At 46.1% G+C, this 20,262-nt stretch overlaps 1 protein-coding gene across 2 annotated transcripts in view; it reads right to left on the bottom strand.

The window, feature by feature from the left end:
* Nucleotides 1-5,698: 5,698 nt before the first annotated feature.
* LOC147625952 (translation elongation factor Ts (EF-Ts)) overlaps nt 5,699-20,262 on the bottom strand; it is a 35,146-nt gene continuing 20,582 nt past the window's right edge. For both annotated transcript variants that reach the window (XM_086817487.1, XM_086817488.1), the window contains exons 5-8: nt 9,110-9,300; nt 8,820-8,945; nt 6,271-6,359; nt 5,699-6,190 (exon numbers count right to left, since the gene is read on the bottom strand). In XM_086817487.1, the coding sequence (XP_086673613.1) occupies nt 6,145-6,190; nt 6,271-6,359; nt 8,820-8,945; nt 9,110-9,300 (452 nt within the window). In that variant the 3' untranslated portion in view covers nt 5,699-6,144. The remainder of the gene's footprint in view (nt 6,191-6,270; nt 6,360-8,819; nt 8,946-9,109; nt 9,301-20,262) is intronic.

Below are 20,262 nucleotides of genomic sequence, written 5' to 3'. Positions count from 1 at the left end.
TAAGGTAAGCTCTTGACTTGAACAAGGAGATACACCTGCACTTTAGCAAGCAATAGTATGCCAAGATCCCCGACGGTGCATATGTAGGCACTTTTTGCCTTGACAAGCATCCTACCTGAAGGGCCTCGTCGAAAGCTTACCTCCAACAAGCTCTAACGCACATTGTGGATTAGCCCCTTGCTTACAATTTAACCTTGTAAGTTAGTTTCATTGGATACCTCATGGACCATCCACACATCTCCAAACTGGCACCATCTTCACCACCTAAGCTTGGTGACACGAGGACGACGTGAGATCACCTTTAGAAAGGGGCTATGGTAACCACTCCAACTCCACCACCCATTTTGTCTTTTGTAAGGTGCTTTGCCACCTTACTTTTATGTAGCCGAAGCTTATCCGTTGTAAGATGGCGCTAGAGTATATGAAGCGACCTTCCTCCAAATGGGAAAGACTATAGCTTCGTGTATAAATTTGCTTAAGGGTAGACATAGTGGCTATGGACTACTTTTAAGTTATAGCCACCCTAGTGTGAACACGAGCCAGTTGTATTTAAGGTAATTTTGACTTGTGAATTCCAAATGAAGGAACACTTAGCTTGTCAAATAAAAGTTTTGTAACGATGTCTCTTATATAATATTTCCCTCAACCCAGTGAAATGTCCAAGAACAAAATTTTCACTAATAAAAGTAACATTAGAATTACCATTGCCAACAAGTTATAAGGGCGCGTAACGATTCACATGAGGCATGTGGGTTACTATTGAAGATTCATAATCTTCTATGTTGACTTGGCACAATCCCTTGTACAAATTGTTTATTGTGTTTGAGTGGATGACAGAATATCAACAAGCTTATGACAAACTAAAACATGCATTGGCAAACACACCAAGTTTACGAATATCGCTATGGGATGTGATTTTTCATGTCCATGTGGATGCCTCAAGATTTACAACGGGATGCGTAGCACAACATGTTAACATAACGTGGATTTTCCTATTATCTTCACTAGTCAGCACCACAAAAAGAGAGAGGCTAGCCATGGTATATGCTAAAAATAAATTTCAGCATTATCTCTTGGCTAACAAGTATGTTCTCTATGGAACATCAAGCTTTATTACATCAAGTGAATAAACTATGTGTCATTCGAAAGGATTACACAGTGGGTTGTGATCCTTATAGAGTTTTGATTTCATAGGGGTTTTTCAGAAAGGATCCCAACATGTTTATGTATATCATTTGTCACAAGTGAGACTAATGGAGAGCCACCAAATGGAGTGGAAGATGATCTCCTTGATGCTCTGTTGTTTTAGCTCGAGTTGCTATCAAAGTGGAGTGAGGAAATTGCTCACTGTTTGGCCAACGGACTTCCACAAGATGTTCCAACGAACAATTAACATCTTGAGAAGATATGTAAAGGAGGATGAATTTGTTTCCATTCTAGAGCAAGCACACGCAAGTGTAGTTATAACACAAAAGGTTATGCAAGGCCAATTTCATTTGGTGATTTGGCCGAGTTTGTGAAGCGGTGTGATGAGTGTCAAAGATTCGCTATACTTCATGAGAAGGATAGAATGCCTTTTGACTCCTATCATTGTCCAACAACCATGAGAAATGGGGTATTGAGACTTTGTAGGTTCAATTAGTCCTCCAACAAAAATAGCATAGGCTTGATATAACATCATTGCCATAGATTACATGACCAAACAGGTTGAAACCAAAGGTTGATAAAAAGGCTATGTGGGACTAGGAGGGGGACATTGATTGCTTCCCCCTCCTAGAGAGCGCCTCTTTCGGCGACTACAGACACTAGGCATACCCTCAGACATGATGTGGGGCATATACAGGATATATGAGCAGGTCTTTGGGAGAGTCTGATACCCAGGAGGCTTGTCCGACACAGTTGCTAGCAACATTGGTGTGAAGCAGGGGTGCCCACTCTCCCCCACGCTCTTTGGGCTCTATATTGATGAGGTGGTCGACTACATCACACAGGGAGGAGGCTCTGGAGTTGAGCTATCAGGTATTACTGTCCATGTTATGCTTTATGCTAATGACATCGTCTTGGTATCCGACACGCAGGTTGGGGTTCAAAGACACCTTGTGGCTCTTGATGGCTTCTGCGCACAGCACGGTCTCACAGTGAACCTTGGGAAAACCCAGGTTATGATCTTCCACACCTCACCCGCAGTCAGGAGAGCCACACTACTCTCACATTAGCACGAGGGCGGGTCGAGGTGGTGAGCTCTTATGTTTACCTTGGCATCACATTTACTAGCTCAGTTGGACGCTTCTCCATGTCCGAGACAGATTGACCCGGGGGTATGCAGCTCTTGCTAGCCTTGAGCGTCAGTGTCATCAGGCACATTTTCAGGAACCCGGCACGAAGAGGTGGCTCTTTGATACCATAGTGACACCAGCCTTGATGTATGCAACAGTGGTTTGGGCACCAGGGCTTGCAGCCTCCACATGGGTACAACTGGAGAGACCACGGATCTTGATGCTCTCGAGGATGATACGCAGCAAACCATCCGTCCCGCATGACATTGTTCGAGCTGAGTTTGCTGCACCACCTATGGCAGTGGAGGCATTGTTCCAGACGATCTCCTTTATATACAGGATGAGGGAGATGCCCACGGAGAGATTATCCCGCCGAGCTTTTGAGGCATCTAGACAGCTGGCCGAGGCTGGACACACTGGATCTTGGTATGAAGAGATGCTACAGTGGTTCTCACATCATGGGGGATAGACATTGAGCGGTTGCCACCTTTTCAGTATGATCAGTCTGCTCCACGGGGTTACCTCTCTCTCAATGAGAGGAATAGAGTGATGAGACAGGACATATGGCAGCGCTACATACAGGAGACATGGACAGCACCAGAGAGCCCACTACCATCGAAGATGCTATATTACAGAGGTCACTTTCTGAGCATCTCAAGGGACGGGTTTATACAGCGACCACGGTATATGGATGTATACATGCCACACAGCTCTCACGTTGCTATTGGACAGCTACGAGTCTCATCACATCAACTAGAGATAGAGGCTGGGAGAGCGGCACGAGTTCCCAGAGCCGAGCGGATATGCAGATTGTGCCGCAAGGAGGTGGAGACTGAGGATCACTTTGTATGTAGATGTAGAGCCCACCAGGGGGTCAGAGATAGATATGCAGGATTGTTTGAGGAGCACTCTTCACTACATCAGTTTGATGGAGGCCTCGGACCAGCGACAGCTTGGCGGACTACTACTAGAGCTTCATAGTTCTGGAGAGAGACTCCTCCAGACACCCGCTCCCACTAGGAGTGGGAGACAGTCCTAGCTCACAGATTTCTTCCAGAGAGCTATGCCAGTGCTAGCTGATGTACCGCGTGGGGTGAAGAGAGCAGAGGAATTGAGAGCCAGGAGAGGAGACCTAGACAGACTGGACATAGAGCACCCCGACTCCGTCACTGAGAGAGAGCAGCTATCCGGATGAGACACCAGATGGAGACACAGGAGAGGCTAGCTCGCTTTCATTCAGACTCAGGGTACATGTTCACGCCACTCACAGCCTCAACATCGGCAATGTATGATATCTTATATCCCTCTTATGGCATTGGATGTAGTTAGACATAGATCTGCATAGGATGCTTGTACTACCCCTTCAGCATATAGAGATGCATCTTGCCTTAGCACTCCATCCACATCCCCACCCCCCCTTTATATTGTTTGTACATGGGCTCCACCGATCCATGATGATTCACAGTTGTATCCAGACACATGCACACTTTTTCTTTTCTCTCTTTTCCTTTTCTTTCTTTTTCTTTTCTTCCGATGACCGGAAGAACACAGTTGTATTATTTTTTGTCTCATAGGCCGTCTTTGGCCTCTAGTAGACCTTAATATATATATATATATATATATATATATATATATATATATATATATATATATATATATATATATCTCTCTCTCTCTCTCTCAATTTTACTTTTAATCAAGTTGATCAATGGACACCACATTGAATTTTTCATCATGTTTTAACTTTCAAGCTCTACAAACAAGATCTTCAATGCTAGAAATGTCACAAAGCTTCTCAATGAAGTATTGCCTTGTTAGAGGGTGACTACATTGAATTTTCTAGCCTACAAGGTAGAGGCAAGGATGCATAGATGTCATTTTTCTTCCTTTCAGCTTATTGATGATCTCTAGGCTGCATGAACGTCCCAATACCACCAATGGTCAATCTCAAACATTCAAATCCACTAACAATGGTAACAATAATACAATAGTAACCACGCCACCATCATTGACTTTGGGACCAAATCCATGATGGCTTAAAAGCTCTTAATTTTTACATGATGGCCATGAAACGCCCAAAGTACTCATGTAAGTGCTCAAATTAAAGTTACCAAAGCATACCTCATGATTCGTATCAATGTGCTCAAACCAAATTTTAAGTTCTCAAACCAACGTTCAAAAAATAATTCTCATATGTACAGCACCAAAGTGCTCAAATAAATTCCAAAAACAAATCTCATATGTTGAGTACCAAAGTGCACACATCAAATTTTGTTTTTCTAAAATCATATATCAAACTCAATACTAAAGTGCTCAAATCAAAGTTAAAAAATCAAATCTCATACCAAAGTACTCAAATCAAAGTTCAAAAAATCAGATCTCATGCCTAAGTGCTCAATCAAATTTTCAATTCTAAAATCATATATTCTTCCAAGGACACGTTCCTTGGCTCAAGTGTGCTAATTTTCCACACATATCAAATTGTGGGTTTAATGCTTGTATATTAATTTATTTATGGATATACATACAAATATTATTCACGAGGAAATCCCATTTCACTTGCAGTCATTGTCTTAGTTGAGGAGGTGCTCGAAAACCTACTCACCTAACTTTTGTTGCATGATGAATCACTATTAAAAACATTAGTACCACTTTTAATGGGGCCTCATAGGTTACTTGTGTTGCTCGCATGATGAATCAGTGTTAAAAACATTAGTACCACTTTTAATGGGGTCTCATAGGCAGTATTTGCAGCAGCAGCAGCACCACCACCACCACCACTACCACTACCACTACCACTACCACTACCACTACCACTACTAGCCCTTGCCTTTAGGCACACACACAAATGGCTCGCACTATGCACCAGCGAGCTCAGATTCAATACAGGAGACCTATCATCAAATCCACTGCAAGCGCTATGACCATAGTGACATACACCTAATGGCACAGCAGACCCTTTTTGATCTCATCTGATCACCGCAAGAGAATCGAAAAATTATGAAGCTTCCACTACTACCCATTACAGACTATGGTTGGTCTCATGGACCCAATTTGACCATTGATCTTGTAGATGATGGCATCAAACCGATTGTATTGAAATGGCCATTGATCGACTCTTTGACCCTGGTCTCTCACTTTCTCCTACAGTTATTAACTTGGCATGCAGAGAGGCAAGATTATGGATTGTGCAAAAACTGGGGATATAGGTTTTATTTGGTCAAGTACCAAGTTAATTTTATCACATCATGATAATGTGAAATAATGAAGTTAATATCATCGTGTGATAAAAAGCTAATCTAATGGCTCTACTACTTCAGAGCATTTTTTTGCTTCTAATTACTACCACAAAATTAAAATATGACACCATAATTTTATTTTTTTTAACAACAAAGGTGAAACATCCAAACAACCACACCAAATCAAGTAAAACATGCCTTTGCTTCTAGATGTGAAAGTTTGCAAATATAAAATGTAGGAATTTTAGGCAACTTTTCTAAACCAACATAAGCTACAAAAAGCTGGTCCTGATGAACAGTGTTCAACTACATTGTTTTTGGTTGAGTGTTTTTTCCTAAGCTAACGTGCTAGGGTTTGACCCTGGGACCTGTTGTTTAGCAGGCACAATATCAATGACTCCGGCTTGTGCCTGCCGTGCAACTCTGCAACTTAATTATTTAACTGCTCGAGTTACATATAAATGTCAAAAACTTTTACATATATCAAAACTGCTCTTTTGTATTCTAAACTCTCCCTACACCACTTTCCCAGGTAAAAAATAAATAATATTTCCCAGCAGAAGCCATATTTATTTGAAAGCTAAGCTATTTTGAACTACCAGAAAATCTCCAACCCTGTTCTATGCTCATTATCCAACTTGGGCAGTTACCTCAGCAGGTGCTGCCGACTCCTCCCTGTGACAAACACAGCTTCACAATATGTTTTAAAAAAACTAAAAATCCTCGCGCACATGATTTTAACAATCCAACCATACCTTTCAACACTTTCACCAACATCCAGTCGGAGATAACATCCAACATCAACAGTAACACCTGCTTGCTTCGAAAGATCCTCAAGAACGACCTACATTGTTATAAAATATACAGATCAGAATACCTTTCCGAGTACAGAAAATTCATATAGAATACTTCGATTTCCTGCTATGCAAAGCACATCATGTTCAGGTAAAACCAGCAGTCAATCAATTGGTATTTTTGTGTAATGTTTGTTTTTTTTCTGGAACTGTCCTGAGTTCCGTGTTTTTGACCTGCAGGGTGTTTTTCCAAAACACCAGAAAGATTGCCCTGCCCTTCCTGACAGCTTGAGTTGCCCTGACTGCCTTCCCATCTGCCTTGAAGTGTATCCGTTCATAGAGCAGGGGTAACAAATTACAATGCCCTCAGCCACCTCTTGACAAAGGACAATCCAAATGTGCCGCAGGCCTGCATTGTGAAGCTCCTAATAATTACCCGTCAAGAATCTAAGGGATTAAATGATCTCATGGGGAGTGGGATAATTATCTTGTGCTGCTCTAGGGGAAGTGCGATGCAGTGTGCAAAGGCAGGGCCTGTCACCATGGCCCAAGATACACAACCCCAAGTGCCAAAGCCAGTGCTTACCCTGTGCTATTGATAGCGCCATCCTGTGTCATACCTATTGGACGGCCCAGGACCTGCCATGTCTTATATAGACAATGAGCTATGTTTCAACTTTCCCATCGCGCCCAGCAAGCCTCATGGATAATAACCTGTCCCCCATGGCACGCCAAATCTCCTGCAAGAGGGGTGCTAGCCAACCAAACTACACAAGCACTACCTGTCTTAGAGGTGCTACTCCAACTCTCATGAGATATGTCATGTCAAGCCTTGAGCCCAGATAGTGCCCTTGTTTGGAAAGATTGTGGCCTCTGACCTTAAGCTGCCTTCCCATTCACACCATGTAATCAAAGACAGGTACCTGTGTGGTCATGGCAGGTGTTTGGGCCTCTCCAAAGCAACCCCACCTCCCACTATACCCAAGCCAACAGTCCATAACACCATAAGGTGTCCACTGTCATTGAGGTCAGAACTCCGCAATGATCCAGTGTGCCAATTGCACCCGAGGCAGCCCACACCATGTGGACGACCTGAACAATAGTTCCTAAACAATGGCCTCGGTGTGGGGAACAGCCATCCGTATTGGTGAATGGTAAAGACCACAGGAGGAAGCTCTGTGTGCGGGCCAAGGATGATCGAGAGATATCATAGAGGGAAAAAATGGCTGCCCAAAGGTCTAAATGGAGAGGGTGGATGGAGCAGATTGCTTCATGCAACTACCTAGGACCACCAACTTAATGGTGAGAACATGTTTGCAGGCTGCCCAAAGGTCTAAATGGAGAGGGTGGATGGAGCAGATTGCTTCATGCAACTACCTAGGACCACCAACTTAATGGTGAGAACATGTTTGCAGGCCCCACAAAGCCCCGCTGCTGTTCACTGCTGCTTTTGCTCCTTTGGGAGAGAAGAGAAAAACAACCAAGCGCCAAAAGACTAAGCAGGTCAAGGGTCAATGCACCTTAAGGGGGGTGTGACTGCGTGTAACACACATTATAGACTATCTATGAAGCATGAGGCCATAATGGTCCAACCTCTTCATCCATCTAGATCCACCCATCCGAATGCACATGGAAATCTTGGCCATCCATGTCCTCCCTCCAATGCCACCCAGCACACGGTAAGTTGGAGTGCTTACCAATAAATCTCAAATCCCATGGTTTTGAGGCCATCTAAAAGCTGAGAAAGTCACAAAGCTTCCCATGCGACTTAAGCTTTGAAACTTCCTTCTCCCATCACACCTACTTGCATCAAGTGCCTATTATTGTTCCAGACACTCATGTCCTGAGATCTTTTCATGCATTCATATTTACATTCAATTGAAGATGACATCATGATAAACAAATAAGAATTGGTCCAATGGTTTTCACGAGGCCAAACTTTTACCATGTCTGTGCAGAGGTAATAAAAAATAGGTCTATTTTATTATGTATATACTTACGACTTATGTCTGTATATATGTATACACATAAATAAATCATCTCTTATGAGTATAATATCATCTCTTATAAGTATACACTTGTAAGATAAATATTTAGCACCACTACTGTAAGTTGAATACCTTAGAAACTAATGAATAGTAAACCTCTTGTAAATGTAAAGACTGTGCTAGACCTGATTAAAACACTCAACTCCTGCCAATGAGATGATAGCTCAAGTGGTAGAGATGTTTAACTAGGACCAGGAGATCTTGGGTTCAAAACCCCACATGGTGCTTCCTGCGCCCCCCACATCGCCTACAGGCGGATTAAAAAACCCCTATGGGCGGTGAAAAATAGTAATTACGGGAGGATCATGGGCCCAAGGCCAATCAGGAAAAAAAAAACACTGGACTCCTATGCATTCAAGTAATATTATAATTTTTCAAGTCATGCCCTCAGGGCAGAAGTTGTGTCCAATGTTTTACTACCAACACTAAAAGAAAAGTGACATTAACATTCGTGTTACTTACCCGCACTGTAATTTTTTCATTCATGACAAACTTCTGGTCCAACAAAATAACTTCTTCCGCATACTTGCGCAACCGTCCCTCAACCATCTTATTCAAGATTGCCTCTGTCTTGTTGGTTCCTGCCACCTAACAAGGAGAAAAGCAGGAATTTAGCACCTTTGATCCTGCAATTTGGAGATGCTGTGAAGCTTCATAAAACTGTGCCTGCCAGTATCTTCAGTCTTAAAATTCCAATAGTCTTCTTTTAGGAGCTCTTCATTTCACGGGGACAGATATAAATCATATCATACCTGCGATAATATGATGTTTTTCTCACGTTCCCAAACCTCACTTGTGACGCATTCCTTTGATAAGAACAGCGGTCGCGCTGCCACTACATGCATAGCAAGAGAACATCCAACACTGCTCAAAAGCTCAGAGGGTAATTGTATCGAGCCATCTTTAACATCCAAGGCCAAAATGCCCGCTGTCCTCCCAAGACCTGAAAGCCACTGACTCATGCTAATGTTAGTCATTGCTACATGTTCCATAGCTTGATTGTGAGAAAAAACCTAGACATTTTCACTATTTTTTGATGTCACACTCCTATCACAAAGGTTAATGATCAATCTTAATATAAAGCATCCTTAGTTTCTTCCAAACACAATATCAAACAATCCAATTACTATGACATTTCAAGGCCAAATACTTCATGTTTTCATTCTTCAGATTCAAGAAGAATCAAGAAGGCAAACACACACATGACTGATCTATGATAGATCTAGCATTTCAGTTCATTCCATACAAAGTTAGGGACTTGAGTTACATGTGTCAAGCTTTTCAAAATGAAAAACAGCTTGCACTTAAGCTAGCTGCCAATATATTGAAGGAGCAGATTTACCCTGTCAAAACCTGACATGGAATAAAGAATTAATTTAGATGCAATTTTCTGATCTCTTTTGGAGGTCATGATCACGATTCACGATCTCAAACAAGCAAGTCACGGTTACACAGCACCTTGCACTATCTAAAATAGAAAGAAGAACACTATACCATGTTGAAATTAAAATTGCATGATATGTCTTACATCTGAAGGCTAATCATGTTAGGCATCTTGAGTGGGGGTTGGTAGCTGTGCAAAGACCGGAAGAGGAGAGAATGTGAACTGTAGCATGCTGGGCATGCTTTTTGACACCATACAACATTGTTTGCTTCACACACACAAGCATGGAGGCCTGAGTATGTATCGTGACACACCTACGAGCATAGTTTTTCAATACCGCAAACGCATACGGGTATGGAAGTACGAAAAAAGTACGGTTCACACTCCCAAGAAATTCCATACGTTGGACACTGAAACCGGCCTTCAAAAATCTGACGGGAGGTGAAACAAACACTCGCACACAAAACACTTCATCACCCATGGGAACCTGGAAAAAGAAAACAAACACGGGGAGCTAGAGTGCTCCTGCAAATAGTACAAGGACACCGATTGGCCCCAAAACGCAGTGGCACCCCTTGCGGTATTTCTTTACTTGATCAAATATGAGTACAAAGTACAACTTGTCGAATCCTCTACCAATAGGATCCCTTATAGCTTTTCACCCAGGACTTTCCAAATAAGAACTCTCGTTATCCAACAAAGCATTCCATAGAGAAGGCACACCTGTACGACACCTCCCTGCTTGAAAAGGTCTTCTCCATCTCTATCATGGATCCCACAACCCTTTCCCAAACAGTAGTAGGGCTGTACCAAACTTCATGTCCTTCCTATAGTCACAGCTTGCATGTAAGCTCAAGAAAACTAGAACTTGTTCACGTGAATCCAAGGACATGTTCTCCTTATGAAACCAAAGACCATAGACCTGTATCCCATAACCCATAGGCCTGTTTCCTCGATACTAAAGTCCTGCTTCCTCTCGAAAACCAATGTCATGTTTCCATGACAAATAAAGCCACATATGCACCATCCAATCACGATGCCAAAAACCTAGAGAGAGAAAGATAGAGGACGTGTCAAGCAAACCCTGAATACACATAAGTCCAAGATGAAGAGCAACACACATCTCTTCCAAGAACATCGTCCTGTGCATATGTAGCTTGATCCTCTGTATTCCAATCTCGTAAACAGAACCTTCTTGCGAAGAGAGATAAAGAGACCCCTTGGCTGTTAGCCCCTCGGTGCCTCCTTCAGCTCGCCTTCTTCCAAAAGAGATAGAGAGAGACCCGCGCTGACTGCTTCCACACATGCAGCCACCTGGCGTAGAGGGCCTCCCATCTGACACCCATCTGGCTGCCGACAAACTCTTGCCTGACGCCTGCCTGGATGCCCCTTGCTGGTTGCCCATATGGTTGCCCGCTTGGCTGCCCCATGCTGCCCATTGCTACCCAGCTGTAGTCCATATGCAGCAGCAACTCCTAGCGGCAGCATCAGCAGCTGCCCATGCGCAGAAGTAGCCCAGCAGCAGCAATGCCCAGCAGCGACAGCAGCGGCGGCGGCGGCGGCGGCGCCCAATAACGGCAGCAGCCCTTCTGCGCAGCAGCGCCCGTCAGTAGCAACAACTGCATGCCCAGCAGTCTGTGGTATGCGCAGCAGCGCCCGTACATACCATGTGCAAGCTTTCGCTCAAGGAGATGCGCGTGTAAACCATCCGACGACTCTACACTCAAACTGATGCCTGTCCACACTGTCCATCCCGTGCCCACCTGCTTGTTGTCCAGAGGGAAAAACACACGGTCGTAACAAATACAGGTACAAGGAAAGCTCCACAAGCAATCTCCTCAACAACTCAGCTACAAAAGCAACATAACAAGTTGCTAGGTACACCGCTCCTCTAGAAGAAAACAACCATATAGGCTGCGACGTGCTGCTCCAAATAATGGTTCCAAACCCAAGTGTAAGAACACCCTCGAAGTCGAATGTCGTGTTTCCAGCTTGGGGAAGGTATGAAAAACCTCATAACCAACCAAGATCAGATCTTGTAGATAATCAATCCTGGGAAACTGCTCCTCACTGGAACCCTCGAAAGAAATAGAGTCAATCTGCTCCAACTCTATACCAAGAGTAGCCAAATGCTGTACAAAAGCATCCTCTGAAAAGGTCAGCATCGCAAGACGTAAAGACTATGTAGAAAAGATGGGGTCCATCTGCTCAAACTCCATACCATGAGCTGCCCAATGCTGTACATAATTACACGCCACTAAGGTGGGCATCGCCAAATGAAAGGACTCCACATCCCCCTTTGAGAAAAGATGTCGTCGGACTGGTACAAGCCCAACCTGATTCTGATCCAAATCCTAAAAACTCTGGAAGTACCACTGTGCCCTAGGCGCGGTTAGCAACCACATATCCAAAGCATCCCACCGGGTTCAAAAGTCCATCCTCCAAAACAACAAACCTGCAAAATTGGCAGGGAGAGGGGCATCCTCAAAAGCATCACAAAGAGAGGCAGAGGTAGACTCCTCACAATGAGGAAGGGAAGCAAGAATATAAACTGCAGTGGTAACAAAGTCCTCAAGTGCATCACTGAGAGGAGAAGACTGTTCCACAGATAGAATCAAATCCCAAGAATAAGCAACAAATAAGTGATCCATGTGAAAGGATCACACCTCACAAGCAAAACACCCTCCTTGTTCTGCAAACACTGCAAAGAACACAGGCTCGAACAAAATAAACTCTACTCAGGATCTCTGAAAAGATCACTGCTCTCCTCCAAAATCTGTAAGTCTCTCTCACAAAACAAAACAGCTCCCGAAACTGATCCTCAAGTGAAGTTGAGGGAGATGGGTCCCCTCTGAGTGTAGAAAACTCCTTTGGGAAGCAAAACGTAGCCAAAACACTGCTGTCCAGCAAAAAACAGCACTCCACCGCCAACAGAAGGCAAGGAACATGAAGAAACCCGGAAACCGTGTAGGCCAGGAATAAAACACAGGTATAGATGCTCCAAAATCAGCAAAACGCTGACTGAAATCAGAAATTCAATATCCTCCTCAAGTACCAAACTGCCTCCAAAGCCACAATCCAAACAAGAAACCCCCTCTGCAAGTGATCTATGACCACTGGAGAAGAAATGCAGCCAAACAAGGGCTACAAACCTGAAAATTCAGGCCAACCAGTGTCCACACCTCTTATGAGGAAAAACGCTAAAGAGAAGGTACCTTCGGGTCCAACGGATGAAGCCCAAATGAAGGTAGAGCTACCAACAGAAATCAGTCCAGAAAACCACAACAACCATGGCTGAAAATCTGAAAACGCAAAGGTATTCAGGGCAATAGAAAGGGCTGAATCTGGAAACGTAGAAGAAATAGGTACACCCAAGCCTCAAATCAGCAAATCGACATCAGAAAACCTGTACGAGAAAAAACACAACATGTAGGCTGCTGCTGTCCTGCAAAGAATAGGTGGCCAGCACTACAGGGGGAGTAGATGCTGCTGAATACTGAAGACTTGATGCAAAACTGTTGTAGAAAAACGCAGCACTCCAAGGTGCTGCTGCCCTGAAAACACAGGGTTCTTGGCAATGGCGATGCAACTCTGATTGTCACACCAAAGAAGAGTAGATCCGGTATGAGGACAGCCGAGCTCCTCCAATAATCTCCGCAACCATATCGCCTCACATGCAACATAACACACTGCACGATACTCCACCTCAGTAGAGGAAAGCACTACAGCAGGCTACTTTTTACTGCTCCATGAAATGGCTCAAGACCCGAGTGTAAAAACACAACCAGTGGTCGAATGCCGAGTATCTGGATCTCCAGCCCAGTCTGAATCAAACCATCCAACAAGAGTGCATCCTTGGCCATAAAAGATGCCAAAGTCCAGAGTGCCACGCAAGTACCGAAGAACTCTCACAGCGGGCTTGCTGAAGCTCTCTCCCCCCCTCCCTGCTCGAGCCTTCGCCCGCCTTCGCCTGCCTGCCTTCGCCCCCCGCCTGCTTGCCCTCGCCCCCCGCCCTCGCCCTCGCCCTCGCCCTCGCCCTCGCCCTCGCCCTCGCCCTCGCCCTCGCCCTTGTCCCCGCTTGCTCGCGCCCCCACCCTCCGCGTCCCACCCTTGCCCGCCTGCCCCCTCTTCCTTTCGTGCCCCCCGCCCCCCTTTCGCGCCCTTCTCCCCCCTTTTCGCCCCCCCCCCTCCTTTCGCACCCTTCCCGCCCCCTATCGCGCCCTTCCCGCTACCCGCTCCCGCTCCCTCCCCGCTTCCCCTCGCCCCCCCCCCCTTTTCTCTCCTCTGTCATCCGCCCCTCCCCCCCTCGCTTTCGGTCTTTCCCTCCCCGCTCCGCGCTTCCCCCTGTTTTCGTGCAGCTTGGTTCTTGCAGGACCCTCCGTCTCCGCTTCGCCCTCGACTCAGCTTCAGACTCTAATGGAGGCCCCTCCCGCCTCACCTCAGAGGGACTCTTCCGCAGCCCCCTCGCCCGCCCCTGAGGATACCCCCATCACGCTTTCTCTTTCGCCAGAAGAGGAATCGAGCCTCGCCGTAGAGGTGGAACGCCTCCAGGTACATTCCACCATCTGCCGTATAGTTGGCACCCGCTCCAGCAGAGGGGAGATCCGGGATCTTCTCCAAGCCCGCCTTCTTGCAGATGTGGGCAAGATCCTAGATGTTCAGTTACTGGGCCGCGGACATTACCAGATTGAGTTCGAGACAGCCCAAAGCGTGGCCCAGGTCCTAGCCATGCGTCCCCTTGACATCAGGGGCGCTCGGGTCTTCTTCAGACATTGGCAGCATGGTTTCGACCCAGTAGCGACCGAGCAGGGAGGGCGCCTATTCCATGTCACAATTTGCTTTCCTGGACTTCGCCGCGAGTACCTTCCGCTCCTTTCCAGGATAGAATCATTGGTAGGCTCAGTGCATGGGACTGGCCCCACAGCAGCTTCAGTGGTGGCTAGAGCAGCTGGCCTTCCTTTGGTCAAAGTTTTGGTTCCTGACATCTCCTCCCTTCCGAAGGTCATTCAGTTACCTAGGATGGAGGGGGGATGGATCGATCAGAGAGTGGAGTTTTCGGGGCTCCCAAACCAGTGTTTTATATACAGGCAGGTCGGCCACCTGGCCAAGGCCTGCCCTCGCAGGAGACCCCGACCTTCACTGCAGCAGCAGACCTCCGATGGCCCGTCCACAGATGCGGCTCGGCAGGCAACCTCCGGGACACCTGCTCAGCCCACAGAGACCTCTGATTGGCAGCCTGGACAGGGGTGCCGTAGAGGGAGACAGCCACAGCAGCATGCCCAGAGACCGACGCAGCAGCAGACACAGCCTCAGCATCATTGGGTTCCAGTGAGGAACAGCTTTGCTCCCCTCCAGGAGGAGACCCCAGCGCAAACTGAGGATCGGGAGATGCCAACGCCCCCCCCTTCACCTCCACCACCCCGTCCCCCCCTCCCGCCTCGCTTCCACCCTCGCCTCCTCCCGTTCCCGCTCCCGCATTTTCAGCGTCTCCTTCCCCACCCCCTTCTCCCCCCCCCTCCCCCTCCGCTCGTCTCAGCTCCCCGGGCTGGCAGTGCCCTGGCGCTCACCTGCAGTCCGGTGGGCACTAAGCACCGACCTTGCTCGTGTACCGCAGAGGAGACCTACCATGCCGATTCGTGCTTCACGGATATCCTCTATCCGTAGTTGGCTGAGTAGTCTCGACACTAGACAGCGCTCGGAGGCTTTCAACTACTCCTTTACACGCCTATTTGGAGCGGAGGGCCCCCATGAGCCAGCACCTATCAGAGTTCATGTGGTGATACTTCCGGCCCGAGGGGAGGAGGCACTTGATTCAACGGTGGCCTTCTCCAATAGGAGACCTGTTCTGAATGTAGACAGTAGTGAAAGCCGCCTCAGCCCAGAAACGTCGAGGTAATGAAGATTGCTCAAGCATAGCATGGGCCATCTCCATAATGGTCCTATTCTTTCTCTCGACAACTCCATTCTGTGCTGACGTATATGATGTAGTAAGCTGTTTCCGAATGCCATGGGTCTTGCAATATTGCCGAAACTCCTCGGATGTAAACTCACCCCCTTCGTCAGTCCTGAGAGCCTTGACCGAGTGACCGGTCTCTTTTTCCACCTCAGCTCTCCAATCACACAAGAAAAGATCACCTCCACACCCTGAGCTGTAAGAGCACTCACTGACAAAAGGTTAAAAGCCAAATCTGGAATATACAGAACGTCAGAGAAGTACCTCTTGTCCTCGGAAGAGCAGAAGATGGGAATAGTGCCATGTCCATGCACTGGCACGGAAGAAGAATCACCCAGAGTGATCTCGCCTGACTTGGCAGTGAAGTCCTCGAACCAATCTCGATGGGGTGTCATATGAGCAGTAGCACCGCTATCCACAATCCAAGACCGTGACTGTTCAAAGGAGGTAAAGGAGGCAGCAACAACAAAAGAGAGAAGGGCAAAAGCAAGGGTTCTAAGGAATCCAAAGATTCCAAAGAAGAGGAGTGTGCCTATTGTGGCAGGCTTGGCCATACGGAGGCTCCGTGTTTTGCAAAGAGTAATGATTCCAAAGCCGCCAAAGCCAAGTACAAGCCCAAGGACACCTCCAAAGATGCTGACAAAGATTCCAAGGACAAAGGCAAGGATAAGGTTCCAGAGGAGGGCAATGGTGGTTACAGATTCTCCCGTTTCTTCACAGGATTCCTTCCTTGTGGTCACAAAGATCACTTATGATGCAAAGGTGAGTGCCACACATGAAGAAATTGAGTGGATTGGTGATAGCGGCGCTTCGGCACATATGACCAAACATTCCCACATTATGGAGGATTACAAGCCACTTTCTTCTTCTGTACGCATTGGAGATGACTCCTCCTTACCTGTCCATGGAGTTGGTAACATTTCTTTTGGTTCCTCTGCTATTTTACAAGATGTTTTACATGTGCCACGTATTTCGAAGAATTTGTTTTCAGTGAACATGGCTGCTCGGAAGGGACTTGGCATTTATTTCAATGATGAGGTGATTGAGGTGATTGATCGGAGGACTCTTACGGTTGTGGCTAATGGTGTTCATGATGAAGGCCTCTACAAGATCACCAACTTCTCTTCTCAGATTTCTTCCTTGGAATCTCATCTTCATCAGCTTTTCTCTCCCTCCCATGCCTTAGTTTCTATTGTAGATACTTCTTTGTGGCATTCACATTTTGGTCATGTGCCGATTGCCGCTCTGCAAAAGCTTCATTCCAAGCAACTTGTAAGTGGACTTCCAGAGTTGAGAGCTCTCCCACACATTTGTTCCTCTTGCATGATGGGGAAACATCACAGGGAGTCCTTTCCAGAAGAGGCTACACATAGAGCTACTCGGAGACTTGAGTTGATCCATGCAGACTTGGCTGGCCCTATGGAGGTTGAGTCCCTTGGCGGGGCCCGTTATTATATGCTCTTGGTGGATGACTTCACACGGAAGGTATGGGTGTGTTTCTTGGCACACAAATCTGATGCATTTGCCAATTTCAGGTCTTGGCTTCCAATGGTTGAGAACCAATCTCAAAGCAAAGTTTCATTCTTACGAACTGACAATAGTGGTGAGTTTGAACCTTTTGATGAGTTTCTTACTTCTAAAGGCATCCAGCTCAGCAAAATGGAGTAGTGGAGCGGAAGAACCGAACAGTGAAGGAGATGGCTCGATCCCTCTTGCATCATGCGAGTCTTCCTCCCTCTTTCTGGGGTGAAGCTGTGGCTACCTCAGTTTATCTCATCAATCGCTCTCTCACAAAGGCGGTCGATGGGAAGACACCAGAGGAGGCGTTTTCTAGACATAAGCCCTCCGTCTCACACTTACGAGTTTTCGGTTGTGTTGCGTTTGTACATGTGCCAGGTCAAAAGAGGACTACACTTTCCCCGAAGTCGAAGAGGATGATCTTTACAGGATATCGTTCGAAGTCGAAAGGATACCGCTTTTGGGATCCTGCGTTGGAGGACATCATCAAATCTTGTGATGCTCGCTTTGATGAGACCCTCTTTGGATTTAATTCCTCTTCACCCATGCAGTTTTCTGAGGATATTGATCCATTTCCGCCCGATATCAGTGAATTTTCTTTGCTCCCATCAGGCACTTCATCACCCCCTGTGCCTCCGGTGACTTCGGCAGCAATTCAGCCCGCTGTTGCTACTGTTTCAGCCCCTGTTTCTGCTGTTTTCAGCCCCATACAGAGTGCTGGATCATCTTCCGGAACTTCTCAGCCAGTCTGGACAGCCTCTACATCATCTCCCACACGCTCGGAAGTCCCTTCTTCATCCCCGGCTGCCCCGGGTGCGTCCATTACAGTTGTGGATACTTCCTCTTCCACATTTGTGAGGAGGGCTGGTCCACCCCGTTGGGTCCACAATTACTTCAAGATTCTGGCTTTTCTGACAGTCAGTTGCATGACCATGTCTCTACTTCTTCATCCGGTATGAGGAGATCTTCTCGGGTTCCCACTCCCACAGTGAATTATGCTCTTATGAGTACTTTGCAGACGATTGATGAGCCCAAATCTCCAGAGGAGGCCCTTGCCCAACCACAGTGACGACAGGCTATGGAAGTCGAGATGTCCTCTATTGAGAGGAATCATACATGGGATTTAGTACCACGGCCTTTACATCGACGAGTTATCAGTGTCAAATGGATCTTCAAAGTCAAGTTTCATGCAGATGGTACTTTGGATAAGTACAAGGCCCATCTTGTTGCTCGTGGATATGCTCAAAAGGCCGGCGAGGACTTTGATGAGACATTTGCTCCTACAGCCAAGTTTACTTCCATTCGTATTGTTTTGGCTCTGGCTACTCGTTTCAAATGGCCTGTGTTCCAAATGGATGTTAAATCTGCCTTTCTAAACGGTGATTTAGAGGAGGAAGTTTATGTGGAGCAGCCTCCTGGTTTTGTGATTCAAGGACATGAGGACCATGTTTACTTGTTGAAGAAAGCTCTTTATGGTCTCAAACAAGCACCTCGTGCTTGGTATCAAAAGATTGATGCTTTCTTGTTATCTCTTGGTTTTGAGAGGTCATATGCAGATCCAAACCTCTATGTGCTTCTTTCTGATGGGGATATATGCATCATTGTGCTTTATGTTGATGACCTCATTCTTGCAGGCTCACATATTGAGTTGGTCACTCAGGTTCAGTCTCAACTTTCCCTACCGTTTGAGATGACGGACCTTGGCTTACTTCATTATTTTCTTGGTCTGGAGGTTTGGCAGAGAAATGATTGCATCTTCATTTCCCAGGAGAAGTATGTGAAGAAGTTGGTTGCAACTTATGGTTTGACAGATTGCTCTCCTCTCTCTTGTCCTATGGATCCCAATGCGAAATTGTCTAAGGAGGATGATACACCTTTGGTGGATTCCACAAAATACTGGCAGTTAGTTAGCTCCTTGCTTTATCTTGTCAACACCCGACCAGATCTCTCTTATGCTATGAGCGTACTCAGCCAGTTCTCTTCAGCAGCTCGAAGATCTCATTGGCAGGCAGCTTTGAGAGTGCTTCGGTATCTTCGCGGCACATCAGATTATGGCATCACTTATTCTGGTGGTTCTTCTTTGGTGGGCTTTACGGATGCTGATTGGGCTGGTTGCATTGATACTCGGAGATCTACTACAGGATATTGTTTCGTGCTTGGTACAGGATTGGTCTCTTGGAAATCTCAGAAGCAGAGGACAGTTGCTGCTTCTTCTACCGAGACTGAGTACAAATCCTATCTTCTCTCCGCAGCCGAGGCATTATGGATACATCAAATTTTGGAGCATTTATGTTGTGGGGATGATACCCCTGTTGTCATCTTCTCGGATTCTCATAGTGCCATTGCTTTAGCTTAGAATCTTGTGATACGTGGCCGCTCCAAACACATTGAGGTTCACTATCATTTTGTTCGGGATTGGATTGAGCTTGGTCTTCTTCGACTTGAGTATTGTTCCACTCACGACAATCTTGCTGACCTCTTCACCAAACCGCTCCCTCGAGCCTCTTTGGAGGTCTTTCTTCACCGTGCTGGAGTTGGTCCGCCCATCTGGCGCTAAAGAGGAGGTGTTGGCATTATCATCTCCAGATTGGGCATATATGTGCATATTTCATGCTGTATCTAGCCAGATTTATGAGGCCATGCATTCATCTTATTTTAGATTATTTTCAGCTATTTTTGTCTATTTTTAAGACATTATTCTAGTATTTTTTGCATAGTCGGCCAACCCACTGTTTTTTATGCTGGCCGACCAGCTCTTGTCCAACCTATAAATAGGTGGCTTGGGTTAGCATCATTAGCACTTCATTATTCAGCCACCGCTGTTGGTTGTATGCACCTACGGGCAGCCCTCGTGCTCTACTTCAGCAGATAACAAGTTTTCTACTTCAGTTCTTTTGCACATGTGCTTCTTTGCAAGATCTATTTGCTATTTTTCTGATTTACAGCCATTCTTTCTGAATTGATCTCAAGAGTGGAAATCATCAAGTGCGTGTAATGCCTAAAGATGTACACAAAACTGCTTTTAGGAGAGCATTTGGGCTTTATGAGTA

The sequence above is a fragment of the Cibotium barometz genome, chromosome 23, assembly GCF_041138505.1.
Source record: "Cibotium barometz isolate CiBa-2024 chromosome 23, ASM4113850v1, whole genome shotgun sequence".
Taxonomy (NCBI): domain Eukaryota; kingdom Viridiplantae; phylum Streptophyta; class Polypodiopsida; order Cyatheales; family Cibotiaceae; genus Cibotium; species Cibotium barometz.
Note: the sequence above shows the minus strand (reverse complement) of the source record. Positions and strands in the feature narration are given on the sequence as shown.